Raw genomic sequence first — 14,019 nt, 5'->3', positions numbered from 1 at the left:
ATATATATATATATACACAGTATATGTCTATCATCACATTAAATCGTCAGGAGCAAAAATAAACGTAGTAAAAAGTAACAAAACCCTTTTTATACGAAAGGGTTCTAGTGGCACAGACAATATTGCCTTGGAAAATATTTTTTATGTCAATTGTATGATAAAATAAAATTCTTTTGCGTTTTAATTCCTATTAATGTCATGTTTTGCCCTCTACGTAACTACTTGGGATGAGATGACCTGGTTGACTGAGAACCTAGCGACAAACATACTCAACTTTCTATCCTTCTACTAACGCCAACCCGAGGCTGAAGGAAGAAGTCCTGTCTTGCGTGGGTTGCTTACTAATAAAACGCGAGTCTGGTTACACATGGAGACACAAGGAATTTTACCTTAACATCAGCAACATGAAATACTTCCACTAACGCACCAGAAAAAACCGTATACGACGCGGTGAAACTGTGAGTTGGTATTCTGTAGCAACGTGACAGCAAAACACAATTCAACCCGGAAGTGAAAGAGACTTTTCTTTCTTTTAATGTGTGCGCATTACCGCCGTCTGCTGGTGGGGAGAAAAATAAAATAAAATAAAATAAAATAAAATAAAATCTCGGACTTTTGTTCATAATCTAAACGCACATCACTGTGGTATATAAATGTGTGCTTGTCCAAACCGAAACCTTAATGTGCTTTAGATATACAATAATCTAAGACAAATGAGTACTGCATACATCACATTTGTCAGAATTGTAAGAGAAATTTGGACAAGTAAATTGTTTCTGAGTGTACCCTGCCCTCCCTTCACTAGATTTCAGTTGAAATTGACTTTGGCTAACCCGTGACTATAAAAATAATGAAAGAGGAGATCATAAATTAATAGACCCACATCAAAAAGCAAAAAGGGGTTGGGGCAGTTTTGTTGAAGACTAGGTAAAGGTTATGAAAATCTGACCCAAAGCGGGAGGATGGGGATCTTTTTTCAAAGTCAATCCATTATTAAATCTTTCACAAACCATTCAGATTAAAAGAGATGCATATATACTCGGTTCAGATCAGACCCATGCTAATTTCAGTTTAGAAATAGCATCACTAATCAATTATACTCAATATATGTCTGACAATTTATTGTCTCAAAGTCTTCGATTTAGGCCCTAAATGTTGTATCACTTCTCTCTTCACATCAATTTTACTTCCTGACTGTTTGACAGCCTGTCCACACATACAGTACTTCCTCATTGCAGTCTTCTTGACTCAGGTTAGCTCGGCCGTGTAAGGGCAGTCATGCAGCAGGACGGCACCGTAGTGGATGAATGGGTCGAAGTTTCCCGGCCGGAGCTTTATGAGGACTATGTCCGCTGCTGCCGAGAATCGTGTCAGGAGACTGGGTCGTGTCGGGACAACAAGCTGCTGGACAGAGCGGCGCGGTATCTGCTGAGTGAGCCGAGACTCGATGATACTTTTAGCGCGTTTCCTTTCTACCAGGTTGTGATTGAGGCAGCCAGGGAGAGAGAGAAAGACAGAGACGGTAACTACAGCAGACAGCTGGAGGGCTTCGTCAAAGCCACAGAGCTGCTGGAGACTCTGTGTGTCAACCTGTTCGTGCAGCCGTGGAAGAAGGAATTCAGGACCATCAAGGTCTGCCCTCTCACTTCTTCGTTTGTTTGTTCCTAATTCTTGCGATTTTGAGTACGTAGCAGTTTGTCTTTAGCTTCTGTCAACGTTTTTATACAATTTTTTTTTCTTCAAGTTATTTACTTTTATTTCACTGAACGTCTCCATTAGTATTTGAAGGAATTAATAGTAGTCTGTTAGTAGTACAAACTAAAACGTTTGATCTTCGATACTGGTTTAACCAGAAACGAGTACTAAACTCACTGAACAATTTAAGCTTGGGACACTGCACAATAATAATAATAATTAACTGTAGCTTTAAACTCCCTTTTTAATGTCCATGAGGCAGACTTAAAGGTACAGTGTGAAGTGAATGGACATCTACCATGTGTCGCCTTGTAACAGCAACTTTGTCATAGAATGTGTATGAACATACAGTATGATAATATAATATAATAATATATATGTGATATATATATATATACAATTAATAAATGCTATATCATCAGTCAAGCAGGTTTGGATAGAATGAATTAATGTAAGTTAATGATTGTTCTTTGATTAACTGTAAAAATATTTGATGTGTGAACGAATCACTAATGAAAATAGTAATTACGTCCAACTCTATAATTTACTACAGACGCCACGTGAAACAGACGTGTCTGCAGTCACGCTCTGTGGCCTACCTGCAGCTTTTGGTTTTATTTGCCGTTTTTTTTAAAAAAAAAAAAAAAAAAAAAGGTCCAGGCAGAATTTGGTCTAATGTGTCCATAGGCTGTTCCTTATCTATTTTCTGGCTACATTCAAGCCAGTTTTGCAATATCTTTCTGTCATCCATTTTCATTCCACATTTTATTGACTTTTTAGCTCACATTGCACTAAAGTTTACTTTTGTAACTTATCATCATTTCATCCTCAGTATATGTATATGTATTTTTAAGTCGCAATATTTTCATTCCATGGCTGGGTTTTCAACTTATACTCAGGTGCGACTTATATATATACTTTTTTTTTTTTTTAATTAAAATTTATTTTCACACAGACAGCCGCTAGAGGGCACTCTAGGCTTGTGTACCAGTATCTGCTACTCCAGTACCAATGAAAATTTACATGTTCGTTATTTTAACACTGAGAGCCGCTAGAGGGTACTGGTGCAACCTATACTCCGGAGCGACTTGTATGTGTTTTATGTGTTTTTCATCTTCATTATGCATTTTTTGGCTGGTGCGACTTATAGTCCACTGTAAAATACAGTACTATGAAAAATAGTTTGCCCTGGAAGTAATTTCGTTAGTTGCGATAGCGCTGATGTCACAGACTGAAAATGTTCCTGCGATGAAAATAGTACAAATGTATTCCTTATTTCCAGAAGAATTAAGATGTGGTGCAAAGTTTCAAACTTGTATGTCCATTCCATACACTTGACATTATTTCTCTCCTGCTTTGTTGCCTGTTCATATCTGACGTGTAAGATGTCCTTGAATCCTTGTGGTCCATTAACAGATTATGTCCGTTTGTTCCTCCTTGTTTCTCTAAGACCTACACAGGTCCATTTGTTTACTGGCTGCTTCCAGTTCTAGGGAGCTCCACCATTCAGTCTGTGCTGTCATTTATTGGCTACCAGCCCCACCCTGACGCCCCACAGAGGTATGGACCAAGCAGGTTAAGTCACTATAGTACTTTAGGTATAATAGTAGTCAATTTATTTGTATCAGTAACTCACAATTTGCCATCAGAGGTGGATAAAGTTATTGCCTCATTTGCATTTGAAAACGAAGAGCTGGCTGAGATTTGGCCAAGGTTTTTCTTCTCCCTGCTTGACAATTCTCAACCTTCATTTTTTGTTCGGCACTAGCCTTCATCCAACGACAGGCTAGAGCCCGTCTCTTAATCAACGTTCTCCGGCTACATTAACCTTTTCATGCATGACGGTCACTACAGTGGACAGCTATGAAAATGTCATTTTCTGTGATAAGAATAGGTTTTGATGGCAGTGTTGCATATAAGCCTCGACAGTGGACGCCTGAGAATCACCCAACACTGCCATACAGTGGTCAGCCGTTGGAACTGCAAAATAATTGTGTCAACATTCAAAAAGAAAATTTGGTGTATAAAAACAGAACCAAATCAGTTCTTATTTTTATGTCTAAAAACACATAAAAACACTTTTTTAACTCAGTATATCATGGGTCATGCATCAAAGGGTTAAAATAGTGGGAAATCCGAGTGCGCACGACCACGCAATTTTCTTTCAGTTATCTGAGACTGTTTTTCCACACATTACATTTTTTACTCAGTAACAAGTACTTTTACAATGTAAAGATACTTGAGGCAAAATGTACTTATATGAAAGTACAAATACCTATTCCTAAAACTACTTAAAAAATTTGAAATTACTCACAGTATTATAATATTGGTAATATTTCACTGATAACATTTCTGTTTTTTTTAACACCAACTGTCTCAAATTACAAAGTGTGTTTAGACTTGTGGAGGGTGTGAACCCAGAAAAAGCTGTCTTGATGGGGTTTGAGTTGCTACTGGCCAGGGTGGAATGTTACCAACTCTTGGAGCTCCTGAAGAAAAATCAGCTGGAACCACAGGTATTTCTTCAATATTCTGCCATTAAAAAGGAATGAGGAATTGTATAAATTAAAATAGGAAGCTGTCTGTCTGACATATTTGCTGTCACGCTGCAGCAGTGGCAGGAGCTCCTTCACAGAAGAGCGGGGATCACAAAACAGGAGGAATCCAAAGAAAAGAGGACTACTGCAGAACACAGAGAAAAGAAGAGGAAGGAAGAGCAGAGGAAAAAGGAGGTAAGGTAGAAAGAGAGACAGAGACAAAATGTATTATCAAATGGAATCATGAATTCACGCCCGTCTTGCGGAACAGCTCATTAAGAGCTACAATGGTTTCATTCGATTTTTTTACAGAAGTAAAACTGACTGTACTTCCTGTACACAAACTTCAACAGGCGTGAGTGTGTGTTATATCCAATCCTGTAACTTACAAACAAAAAATATAACAAAACCTTTATTGTACAAACTGTTGATTGTTGACAAACGATGCCTTTTTTCATTGGGCTGCACATGTATATCAGCGTTTATACAAATGTACGCAAATCAAATGTACAAAGGAAGATTGTTCTGCATGTACTACTTTATATGTAGTAAAAGAACAGAAGGAATTGTGATCCGTTGCTACCATAATTAGTAGATTCATAGGTAGTGTTTTACGGCTTTGGTGCTTGGAATACTTCCAGACAGAAGCAATAATAAGCAGTACAAAGCAGACTAGTTCCTACTGTGTTGCATCACACTTAATACGTTGTTGTCTCTGTGGACTAGGGATGCACCGAAATGTCTTGGCCAAAACTGGAAATGAAAAAATGAGGAGGCCAAGGCCAAAAATCAAGGCATTACAATTGCATAAATTAATTATTACTGTACTATAAGGAGTATAAGTCGCACCATTTAACGTATGGAAAAAAAAAACACAGATACTGGTACACAAGCCTAGAGTGCCCTCTAGTGCCTGTCAGTGTGAAAGTAACAAACGTAAAATGATATATTTCGATATATAGTCGCAAACCCAGCCAAAGGATGGAAAAAAAAAAGGTGCAACTTATAGCCCAGAAAATACGGTAATGTTTCAAAGAATAAATCAATTACAAAAATTATGGAAATATTTATTTAGCACATCCCAATGCTTCCCAACAATGCACAATAAAAAATGTATTCATGGACGTGAGTTGCAACAACATTAAACCGCTCCGGTAAACACACGTCGGGGCTCAATGTACTCAACCGGTCTACTAAATCTCACATCTACGACGGAGAACATCTGATCATCGAAGGCGATGAATCCCAGTGTTTTCAGACTTGTTTATTTCACACATTTAAATGTGACCGTTCTTATTGTTTTACTGAACCTCGCCATTTTATGTTAGCATTGCCAACTTTGGTCAGTTGGCACAAGTGAGACTTTACGCGTGAGAAGATTGAATGGGCGACAGCAGAAACGAGAGCGAGGATTCAAAATAATGGCCTCCTTGGCAATATTACATACAATACAACATTTACAGCAGTGAACAATATGCCACCTTCAAACAATCCATTTTGCCAGTCTCCTGTTTAACATTTACAGCAGTGGACAATATGCTGGGTAATGTTTCATTCTTTAATTCCATCCTCACCCCCCCCCCGTAATCGCACTAACACCCCCCCAGGGGGCATGCCATCCACCTGGGATACTTTGCATTAAATAATTATTATGTCTCAGGACCTCATGCAAGGTACAATTAAAAAAATGTAAACAATGCTATTTTTACATCACACCAGTCTATGCTAAAGCCTAGTGTTTTTTTTCCCCCCAGTTACCCTCATATCCAGAAACCAGGAATTCGGTGAACCCACTGCCCAAACCTCGACGCCGTCCGCCTATCGCCCCAGACCACTCTATCATGGAGATGCAGAGGACCTACCCAGACCTGGCCTTCAGAGGACGCCGTTTGGTATCAGACACACCTAACCAAGCATCAGTCAGCAGAAGTGCCAGCAGTATAGCTGCCTACACTGGCAGTGAAGACAATAAGGACGAGAACAAAGTTTCTGAGCTATCTAAAAGCAAATCTTTCAGTGGCCTCAGGGCTTTACCTACAACGGAGGGAGGCAAACACGATGGAAGCAAAGTTGAAGGGGCAGCGGCGGCGGATTATAGCAGAATTGGTAGTCACGATGACGCCAATGCGATGACACCAACCCTTCACATTACACTGAGAGCTGGAGTCACTCAACAGGATCAGGAAAACCAAGACCATGAAAACCTAAAACCTGGTGATACGCCGCAAAGCACAACAGAGCCTGCTACAGGTAATACCCCCCCCCCCCCCAATTTACTTATCAGAGTAAACTAGAGTAAACTTGTAGGACAACGCAAGGGGTTTCATGCCATATGGCTGTGGCCCAGACCAAGACCCAATTTTTAACCTTCTTGGTCAAAGACTATCAAGGAAGGATAATGAAGGGTTTGTTAGAAGGCAGGGGAACAGGAGTGTCAGGAGTGCGGAAATTGGAATGTAGAGACAGTGACCCGTTGAAGGTAGAGAGCTGGCAGACACGGTTGATTTCAATGTTTGTAAAGATTTTTGATGTACCGTATTTTCCGAACTAACTACTAGCCAAAAATGCGTAATGAAGAAGAATTAAAACATATATAAGTCGCTCCTGAGCAATGTTCCCTACAATGCGGGTCTTTCTCGGGAGGAAATGAGACATATGCACTTTAGTAAAAATGAAAACACATTTACAGTTTGCACAATGACGTGTGCTGCAGCTTGTGATACAGTGTGAATTCCTGTAACCCATTGTCTGCAAAAATATAATTACACAGTTTTTTTATTAACATTCATACTACCCATAAATTATCTTGCAGTAAAAGCATTTAATTATAAATATCCATACATGAAAAATCTTAATGTCAGTAGAAAATGCACTAATCTAACTTCAATTTTCACCTTATTTTTCATTATCTGTTGATGGCAAACTCTACTGCTACTTTGCTACTTTGGCTTTGCTGCCAACCTGTTTTTCAAAGCAGACATTTCTTACTCGAAAAAAGAATAAATCTCATCCACTTTTACCACTTGCTCTTCTGTTTGCATATATATATTGCGATAGCCATTCCGTCTCAAAAGAACTGCAGTTCTTATTTACTTTGACTTGGTGAGTTGCCCGTTCGTTAGCAGTTACGTCTTTTGATTCCACCGCACCGTTGCTGCGTAGCGTAAGTGAACCATCTCGTATCATTGGATGGACACCTGTCACTCATTTTTTTGGACCAATGGTTAATAAAATTAATACCTACAACACAGGTTTATGTTGAATTTCATTTTATGCGCTGCAAAGATTTTCTCGTGAGTTGAGAACGCTCGAGCTAGTGATGTGCGGATCGATCCTGAAATATCGATACTTCCGATTCCGGATCTTTGGCTCTGAAATCGATTCTGAAATCAAAATATCGATACTTTTGATACTTACGCATTCTGAGATGAGGTGTATCCTAAACAGAAACATGGTGAAAAGTATCCAAATTATTGAGATGTTGTCTAAGTGACGCTCGGTTGGTGGGACTACTTCTTCTTCCGCCTGGGTGTGTGCGTCATGCTTAAGCACAGGGGCTCTACTCCGTGCTCTCACTCAGTCACTATTGATGGGAATTTCGGCTCTTTTTTGGAGAACCGGTTCTTTTGGCTCGGTTCACTGAAAAAATCCGACTCTTTCGGGTCCCAAATGGCTCCTCAGATTATTTATTTTATTTTTTTATTTATTTTTGTTTTACAAATAACATGTTTTCAGAGTTTGAAACATTGTTTTGACATATTTTATATGATTGTGTTCTCAGGTTTTTCTATTGTTGTGTTGACTGTATAGTAAATGAGGCAGCTACCTCAGTACACAGTACAATGATTTGAAATACACTTTATTTTGGTTAATTAGACAAATGATAAAATATCGGTATCGATATCGGTATTGGCGATACCAGCCCGAATTTTACTCGGTATCGGATCGGAAAGGAAATTGGTGGCATCGAACATCACTAGCTCGAGCAGTGCGCACATGCGCAGCTTAGAGGGAACATTGCTCTGGAGTATAAGTATAACCAGTGCCCTCTAGCGTCTGTCAGTGTGAAAATAATGAACATGTACATTTTCAGTAGTACAGGGGTAGCTGATACTGGTACACACGCCTAGAGTGCCCTCTAGCGGCGGTCAGTGTGAAAATAACAAACTTGTCAAATAATATATTTTAATATATAAGTTGTGTTATTTTCTGTGTCATGCAAGAGTACAGCAAAGCTTTCTGATCAGTAATTTTTTTTTAACAGATGTTCAGGACAGAAGGGGTGACAGACCTGAGCTTTCCAGAATGAGCTCCATTGAGGAGGAGCTGGTGCTTTTGAAGCTGTCAGAGAGGATGGATGCGCTGCACGTATAAGAAATAGAGTCTCTGGTCACTGTAGGTCAATAACAGAAATTGTTATCACATGTGTTATTTTTGTTTTTGAAATAATGAAGTTTACGATGAACCTTTTTCAGTTTTGGTATACAATAACATGATATAACATTTGAATGGAAAAAACAAAAAACTATTGACAGTATTGTGTGTTTTTTAAAACAGGTAAAAAGCATAGGTTTCAAAAAGCAAGATCAATCATTCAGCCGGAGCTTACTCTGATATTGTCTGTATTCTTAAATATTTTGCCTATACAGGAGGCGATAAGACAAGTTTTTGTTAATAGCATTCATTTTTAAAGAAATATATTTAAATAATATATATATTAAAAAAGGTTCATTCTTTTTGACGTATTCTCCAAGTGCTTTCAGATGAACGTGTGAGGGTAAAGGGATGCCAAAGAAAGTCGTTGCACTGTATATCACAGTTAAAAAAAAAAGGAAAAAGTTTAGACGTTACATAAAATTACAAGACCTTCATTTAAAATGCTGTTGACAGTTGAATTTGACATCACGTGAAGCATGCCGCTATGATTTTGTCACGATTTTCTTCATACTGGTTCTGCATCTCCTGGCGGTCATGGTCAGCAGGGATTACCTGTAAAAACAGAGACTTTTTTTGCTTTCATCAACGGGCTAAAAAAAAAAATCATTACTTATTCATGAAATTCATAGATTGTGTACAAAAACTGGACAGAGCTGATTTGCTTCGAAGCTGAGGTTGTGGAAAACACAATAAACTGCTACTAGTTTGATTATGAATGAAATGTGTCCTTATGTATCTGTGAGTATGTCATTATGACTCTTATGTCACTTACCAAAACAGGAGCAGGTAGGGGGAAGGAGGTTTGTTTGATAAGCCAGTCCTCATGAAGCTGGTGGATAGAGTCCAAATATTTCTATTTGAGGACAAAGACACAAGGTTACTTTTGTCATAGAATTTCCCAAAAATCTCAAATTTCTCTCAAACCTTCCAAATGAAACCTTCTATTTCAATCGGATCCGAGTAACTTAATCACAAAGTGCTCTGCTCCAATTTCCACTGTGTCTTTATTTAGTCCAAAGTGTGATCGGTCGGTAAAATGTTGTTGCTTAAACCACATATTGTGTGTTATATACCTCTCACTTCAATTAGCATTATTTAATCGGTCGGTAAAATGTTGTTGCTTAAAACACGTATTGTAGTTATATACTGTACCTCTGACTTCAATTAGCATTATTTCAATATAATTCAAACAATCATTCAATATCCAAAGTTTCCTTCCAGGGCCACCTTTGGCTCATAAGAAAAAGTTTTTGCACCCCCACCCAAAACAAAAAAAAAAGGACACACGCATATTTTGTTTTCAGACTTGTTTCTCTCACACATTTAAAATGTAATATTTGTATTACATTATGTAATATGTTTTTTCCGGATCTTAAACTCGTCCATTTTATGCTAGAATTGTATTCTTGTATTTTGGATATTTGCTCTGTTGCGGGTTTTTGTGGTATATAAAAAAACATTTAATTTCCAATATTTTCACGGTAGAATAAACATTTTTTTAGATTAAGCAGTAAAAAAAAACTGTAAAAAAAATTAATTAAAAGACATTTTGTAACACATATGTACAGGGTATTGCAAGAAATAACCCGTATGTACGGGGTAATATAATAACTATGGCGTCTCTACTTCAATAGTATGATCAGATATTCATAATACGCCACCTTCAACCAATCCATTTTTTTTTTTACCAGTCTCTTGTTAAACATTTACAGCATTGGGGGGACACAAAGTAATTCCACTTTTCTGATTTCCTTTTTTGGTGAGAATCTCCTTTTTTAAGAATTACTGTGGTTATTATATACTGTGGCGTTTAGAGAGCAAAAGCGGTGAATGTGTCGAGGCGAGGTACTTTTCTTCTTACCAATGGAATCACTTTTTCCTCCTCTCTACACCGTTGCTTTAACCTGTCATGGCAGGTCTGCGGAGATGTCTGCAAGTAAACTGGAGTCAGAGGAAAAAGTCAGGTAACTTAAAAGTGTCGGTATGGTATTTTAAACTATAATTTGTAGTAACACAACACTATACTTTATTTTACTTTACACAAGCTGTTTCTGACCAACTTCACTTTTCGTTTGTTTCATGGATGTGTACTCCTTGTTTTATTATTTACATAAAAATGTTTCCCTGTTTTTCCGGACTATTAGTTTGTATTATTTACACTATGGCACTGGTGCGACTTATACTCCAGAGCGACTTATAGTCCGGAAAATAAGGTAGATAACTAGTTCGTTTAAGGCACAGTTCAAGTTAATAAACAAGACAACAAATGTTCATTTCAATCTAATCTAATTAGAAGTCATTAACTGTGATAATGTTATTTTCTCACCAATCAGATCAACAGGAATGGAAATGTTAGTTGTGATCCAGTCAAACCATTCGCTGAGAATAGCATAGTCCACTGCTGGCATTTTTCCACTGAAATGGCAGGACAAAACAGTTCATCCGTTGGTAAGGTCTGGCCATCTCTCATTTTAGTTATTCAGTTTAATCCTCTCTTAAAAGGACTATTTGTCCAAGCAGAGATGTGTCTCAGAACAAAGGTACAGTAAAGGTGACCATACCTTCTGGAGAGGTTCTCTACAAAAATGTACTTGGCACTGAAGATGGACCGCTCCATCATCCTAACACTGGCAGACTTTAACTGGAAAAAAAAAGGAGCTCATTTGCTTATAAGTTACGCAGTTGTTAAAGTGTCTATGTCATAGAATAACGGAAAGATATGCATAAGTAAAGCAGCAAACTCTACACTCACCATGGGTGTCAAGTGCCTATCAAGCATGGTGAGCTGAACGTAGGTCTGCAGTGTCATCCCCCAGCGCTCAGGATCCTGGTACATTAGAGACTGCAGAGTCAAAACACCAAACAAAAATCAAATTAACAAAGAATTGTGTGCATCCCCCTGCAGAGTCAAAACACCAAACAAAAATAAAATTAACAATGAATTGTGACCATACCTAGCTTAGCTAAAAGGGTAGATTTTGCAATACAAAACCGAATTCACACACTCCGATAGCTTAGCTGTCAGATTTATATGTGGGTGTACAAATCCGACGGGGCATACAAAGGCTGAGTCCCGAAAAAAAACTCTCACATGCACAATTCAACTCCTACGAGAACATTTATTACAGTTATTAGGAGATCAAACTGTAAATCATTTTGCAGCAAGACATGTACACTATCCACAGTTCCACTGTTTGGTCTAAACTAAGAAAATATGCTAAATATAGTAATATGCTACATATAAACAGTGACGATTAACACATTCATGTCTCATATTTACATGATTATTGCTATATAATACGATTTACACTACCAGAGGATTGTGTCCTTGTACATCCCTCCATTTGGACACAGGTTCTGTAAGTACCTGGATACAAACAGACAGGGAGATAAAACACACCAATAAACAGCGAGCACACTGAGAGGAAATTTCAAATGCTCAATAAATACAATTTTGATAATAAAAAAAATTGGACGAATGGTTTCATATGCAATTTCACCACAGAAGAGTAGAAAATCAGGTAAGGGTAACACAGTGAGTTAGATCTCTGACATTTTTCTTTTTGGTTAACATAATAGCAAACAAATCAAAAGTGACAAAACAGAATAGGGCAATAACAGAAGTTGACATGGTTGTACCTCTATGTTGCTAGTTTTGCTGAAGTACTCCAGAAATGTGGTTTTACCACTGGCAATATTCCCTTCAATGCAGACCTGAGGAGAGAAAAGCCATATAGCCAGATGTTAACAGATACTTTAGCAGAGTAAGAGCAAACCTCAATTAGGGCAAGGGGAAATGACAAAAAGATATGTGGTAATTAAGGCTTACCACAGCTTTTCTATCTTCTCCATTACGCACCAGTTTCCCTTTAAAAGAAGACAACAGAGGTTAGACAAGACTTCATTAGACTGACAACGCTACCATATTTTTCTCCAGAATATGTCACGAGAGTGTCCTTTAGTGGCTATCAGTGTGAAAATAACGAACATAAAATGACATATTTTTAATATATAAGTCGCAAACCCAGCCAAAGAATGAAAAAAAGGTGCGACTTATAGTCCGGAAAAAACCTTTACAGGATTGTAGGTATTACACTGTCAATTGGCGTACCACTAACACAACACGTGAATACAGACAGCTTTATTTTAATTTTATTTACATTAGGTTACGGCACAGATTGATGCATATCATTCTCCCCCAGTTATAGATTTTTAGTTAGTAATGTGGTAAAAAAACGATTCTCATGACTATGACCTGCCTTTGCAATGTATTTGTGTTCATGTTTGGTTGACAACATACAGCAAAGTATCAATTTTGAGAGAAGAAGAAGTCGTCCGGGAAAAATGATAAAAAAAACCATTTTGTATTTGTTTTTCTTAATTAACATTTTACATAAACAATAATCAGTTATTTTGAGCATGAGTGTCTTTAAAATGCACCATAACATGTCATACATAAAATTATCATATTTTGGGGCGACAGTGGATATCTGCACTGTTTCATTTGTTTCATAATGAAAGTGTAAAAATGTGTAAATATGATTAAGTCATTTGTCATGTTCAACTAATTAATTCTCTCTTCACTCATAATTGCCTTATAATAAAGTCCTGTTTTTTAACCTGATTTTTTTTTATATAACACAGCAATTAACAATATTTGTAATTTGAATAAATAATAATCAACTGCAGAAACATTTATTGATACGTCATGAAGTAGTTACATTTCTACAGCCTTTCATTTACAACCGACCCTTAAAAGGAAACTGTATTGCTAATGTGGCCTCTTCGTGAAAATAAGTTTGACATACGTGGTTTACATGTTCGGTTTCAAATGTAAAACCTACGTTTGTGCGTAACTGTATTTATGTTTTTGTGAAAGAATGCCTCAACATTTTAATATCGGCATTAAAACATATTTACAATGCTATCCTGCTGTTTGTGTTATACTATATTGAGATAGTTACTGAAACTGGCTTAATATGGCACAGCCCCACCCAGCAGGTTTCATCTGCCACTGCTTTTAATTTCTTCTTTTGGGAATTAATCTGTAAAAAGAAAATAACGTTACTAACCCGTGTCACACCGCTGTTGCTGGGAGTCACTGTAAACTCTGCTGTTCATCCAGCTTCCGCTTCCGGCCATCGGGTTTATTTTTCTCCTACAACCAGCTGTAAGTAGAGATCCCGAAGCTATAGACACTTGTTTCGCACATTTGAACAACAGCGACCCAGTACAACCGGAGATCCACATCTCAACATACGCACTAAATTGCTTTGGCTCCTAACAGGTGACCAAACCAATCGGGAAATACTTCTTCCGCTGACGCTGATGCTGACGCAACGCAAAAGAA

At 37.7% G+C, this 14,019-nt stretch overlaps 3 protein-coding genes across 3 annotated transcripts in view; 1 reads left to right on the top strand and 2 right to left on the bottom strand.

The window, feature by feature from the left end:
* The window catches only part of nvl (nuclear VCP like), a 28,316-nt gene extending 27,771 nt beyond the window's left edge, over nucleotides 1-545 (bottom strand). Inside the window, exon 1 of the mRNA XM_008322544.3 lies at nucleotides 390-545. The gene's annotated coding sequence lies outside the window, so the exon portion shown is untranslated. The remainder of the gene's footprint in view (nucleotides 1-389) is intronic.
* A 679-nt stretch (nucleotides 546-1,224) lies between these two features.
* On the top strand, nucleotides 1,225-9,385 carry LOC103387770 (spermatogenesis-associated protein 2). The gene is made up of 6 exons (XM_008322540.3): nucleotides 1,225-1,632; nucleotides 3,146-3,255; nucleotides 4,085-4,211; nucleotides 4,308-4,427; nucleotides 5,987-6,482; nucleotides 8,497-9,385. The coding sequence occupies exons 1-6, from the start codon at nucleotides 1,279-1,281 to the stop codon at nucleotides 8,604-8,606; spliced, it is 1,317 nt and encodes a 438-aa protein (XP_008320762.1). The 5' UTR covers nucleotides 1,225-1,278; the 3' UTR covers nucleotides 8,607-9,385.
* tk2 (thymidine kinase 2) lies at nucleotides 8,634-14,002 on the bottom strand. The gene is made up of 10 exons (XM_017037445.2): nucleotides 13,742-14,002; nucleotides 12,499-12,536; nucleotides 12,309-12,383; nucleotides 11,983-12,036; nucleotides 11,422-11,511; nucleotides 11,231-11,310; nucleotides 10,996-11,084; nucleotides 10,531-10,610; nucleotides 9,442-9,522; nucleotides 8,634-9,221 (listed from the first exon to the last, which is right to left on the bottom strand). The coding sequence occupies exons 1-10, from the start codon at nucleotides 13,917-13,919 to the stop codon at nucleotides 9,135-9,137; spliced, it is 852 nt and encodes a 283-aa protein (XP_016892934.1). The 5' UTR covers nucleotides 13,920-14,002; the 3' UTR covers nucleotides 8,634-9,134.
* Nucleotides 14,003-14,019: the final 17 nt, after the last annotated feature.

This window comes from Cynoglossus semilaevis, chromosome 12, assembly GCF_000523025.1.
Source record: "Cynoglossus semilaevis isolate Cse_v1.0 chromosome 12, Cse_v1.0, whole genome shotgun sequence".
Taxonomy (NCBI): Eukaryota; Metazoa; Chordata; class Actinopteri; order Pleuronectiformes; family Cynoglossidae; genus Cynoglossus; species Cynoglossus semilaevis.
Note: the sequence above shows the minus strand (reverse complement) of the source record. Positions and strands in the feature narration are given on the sequence as shown.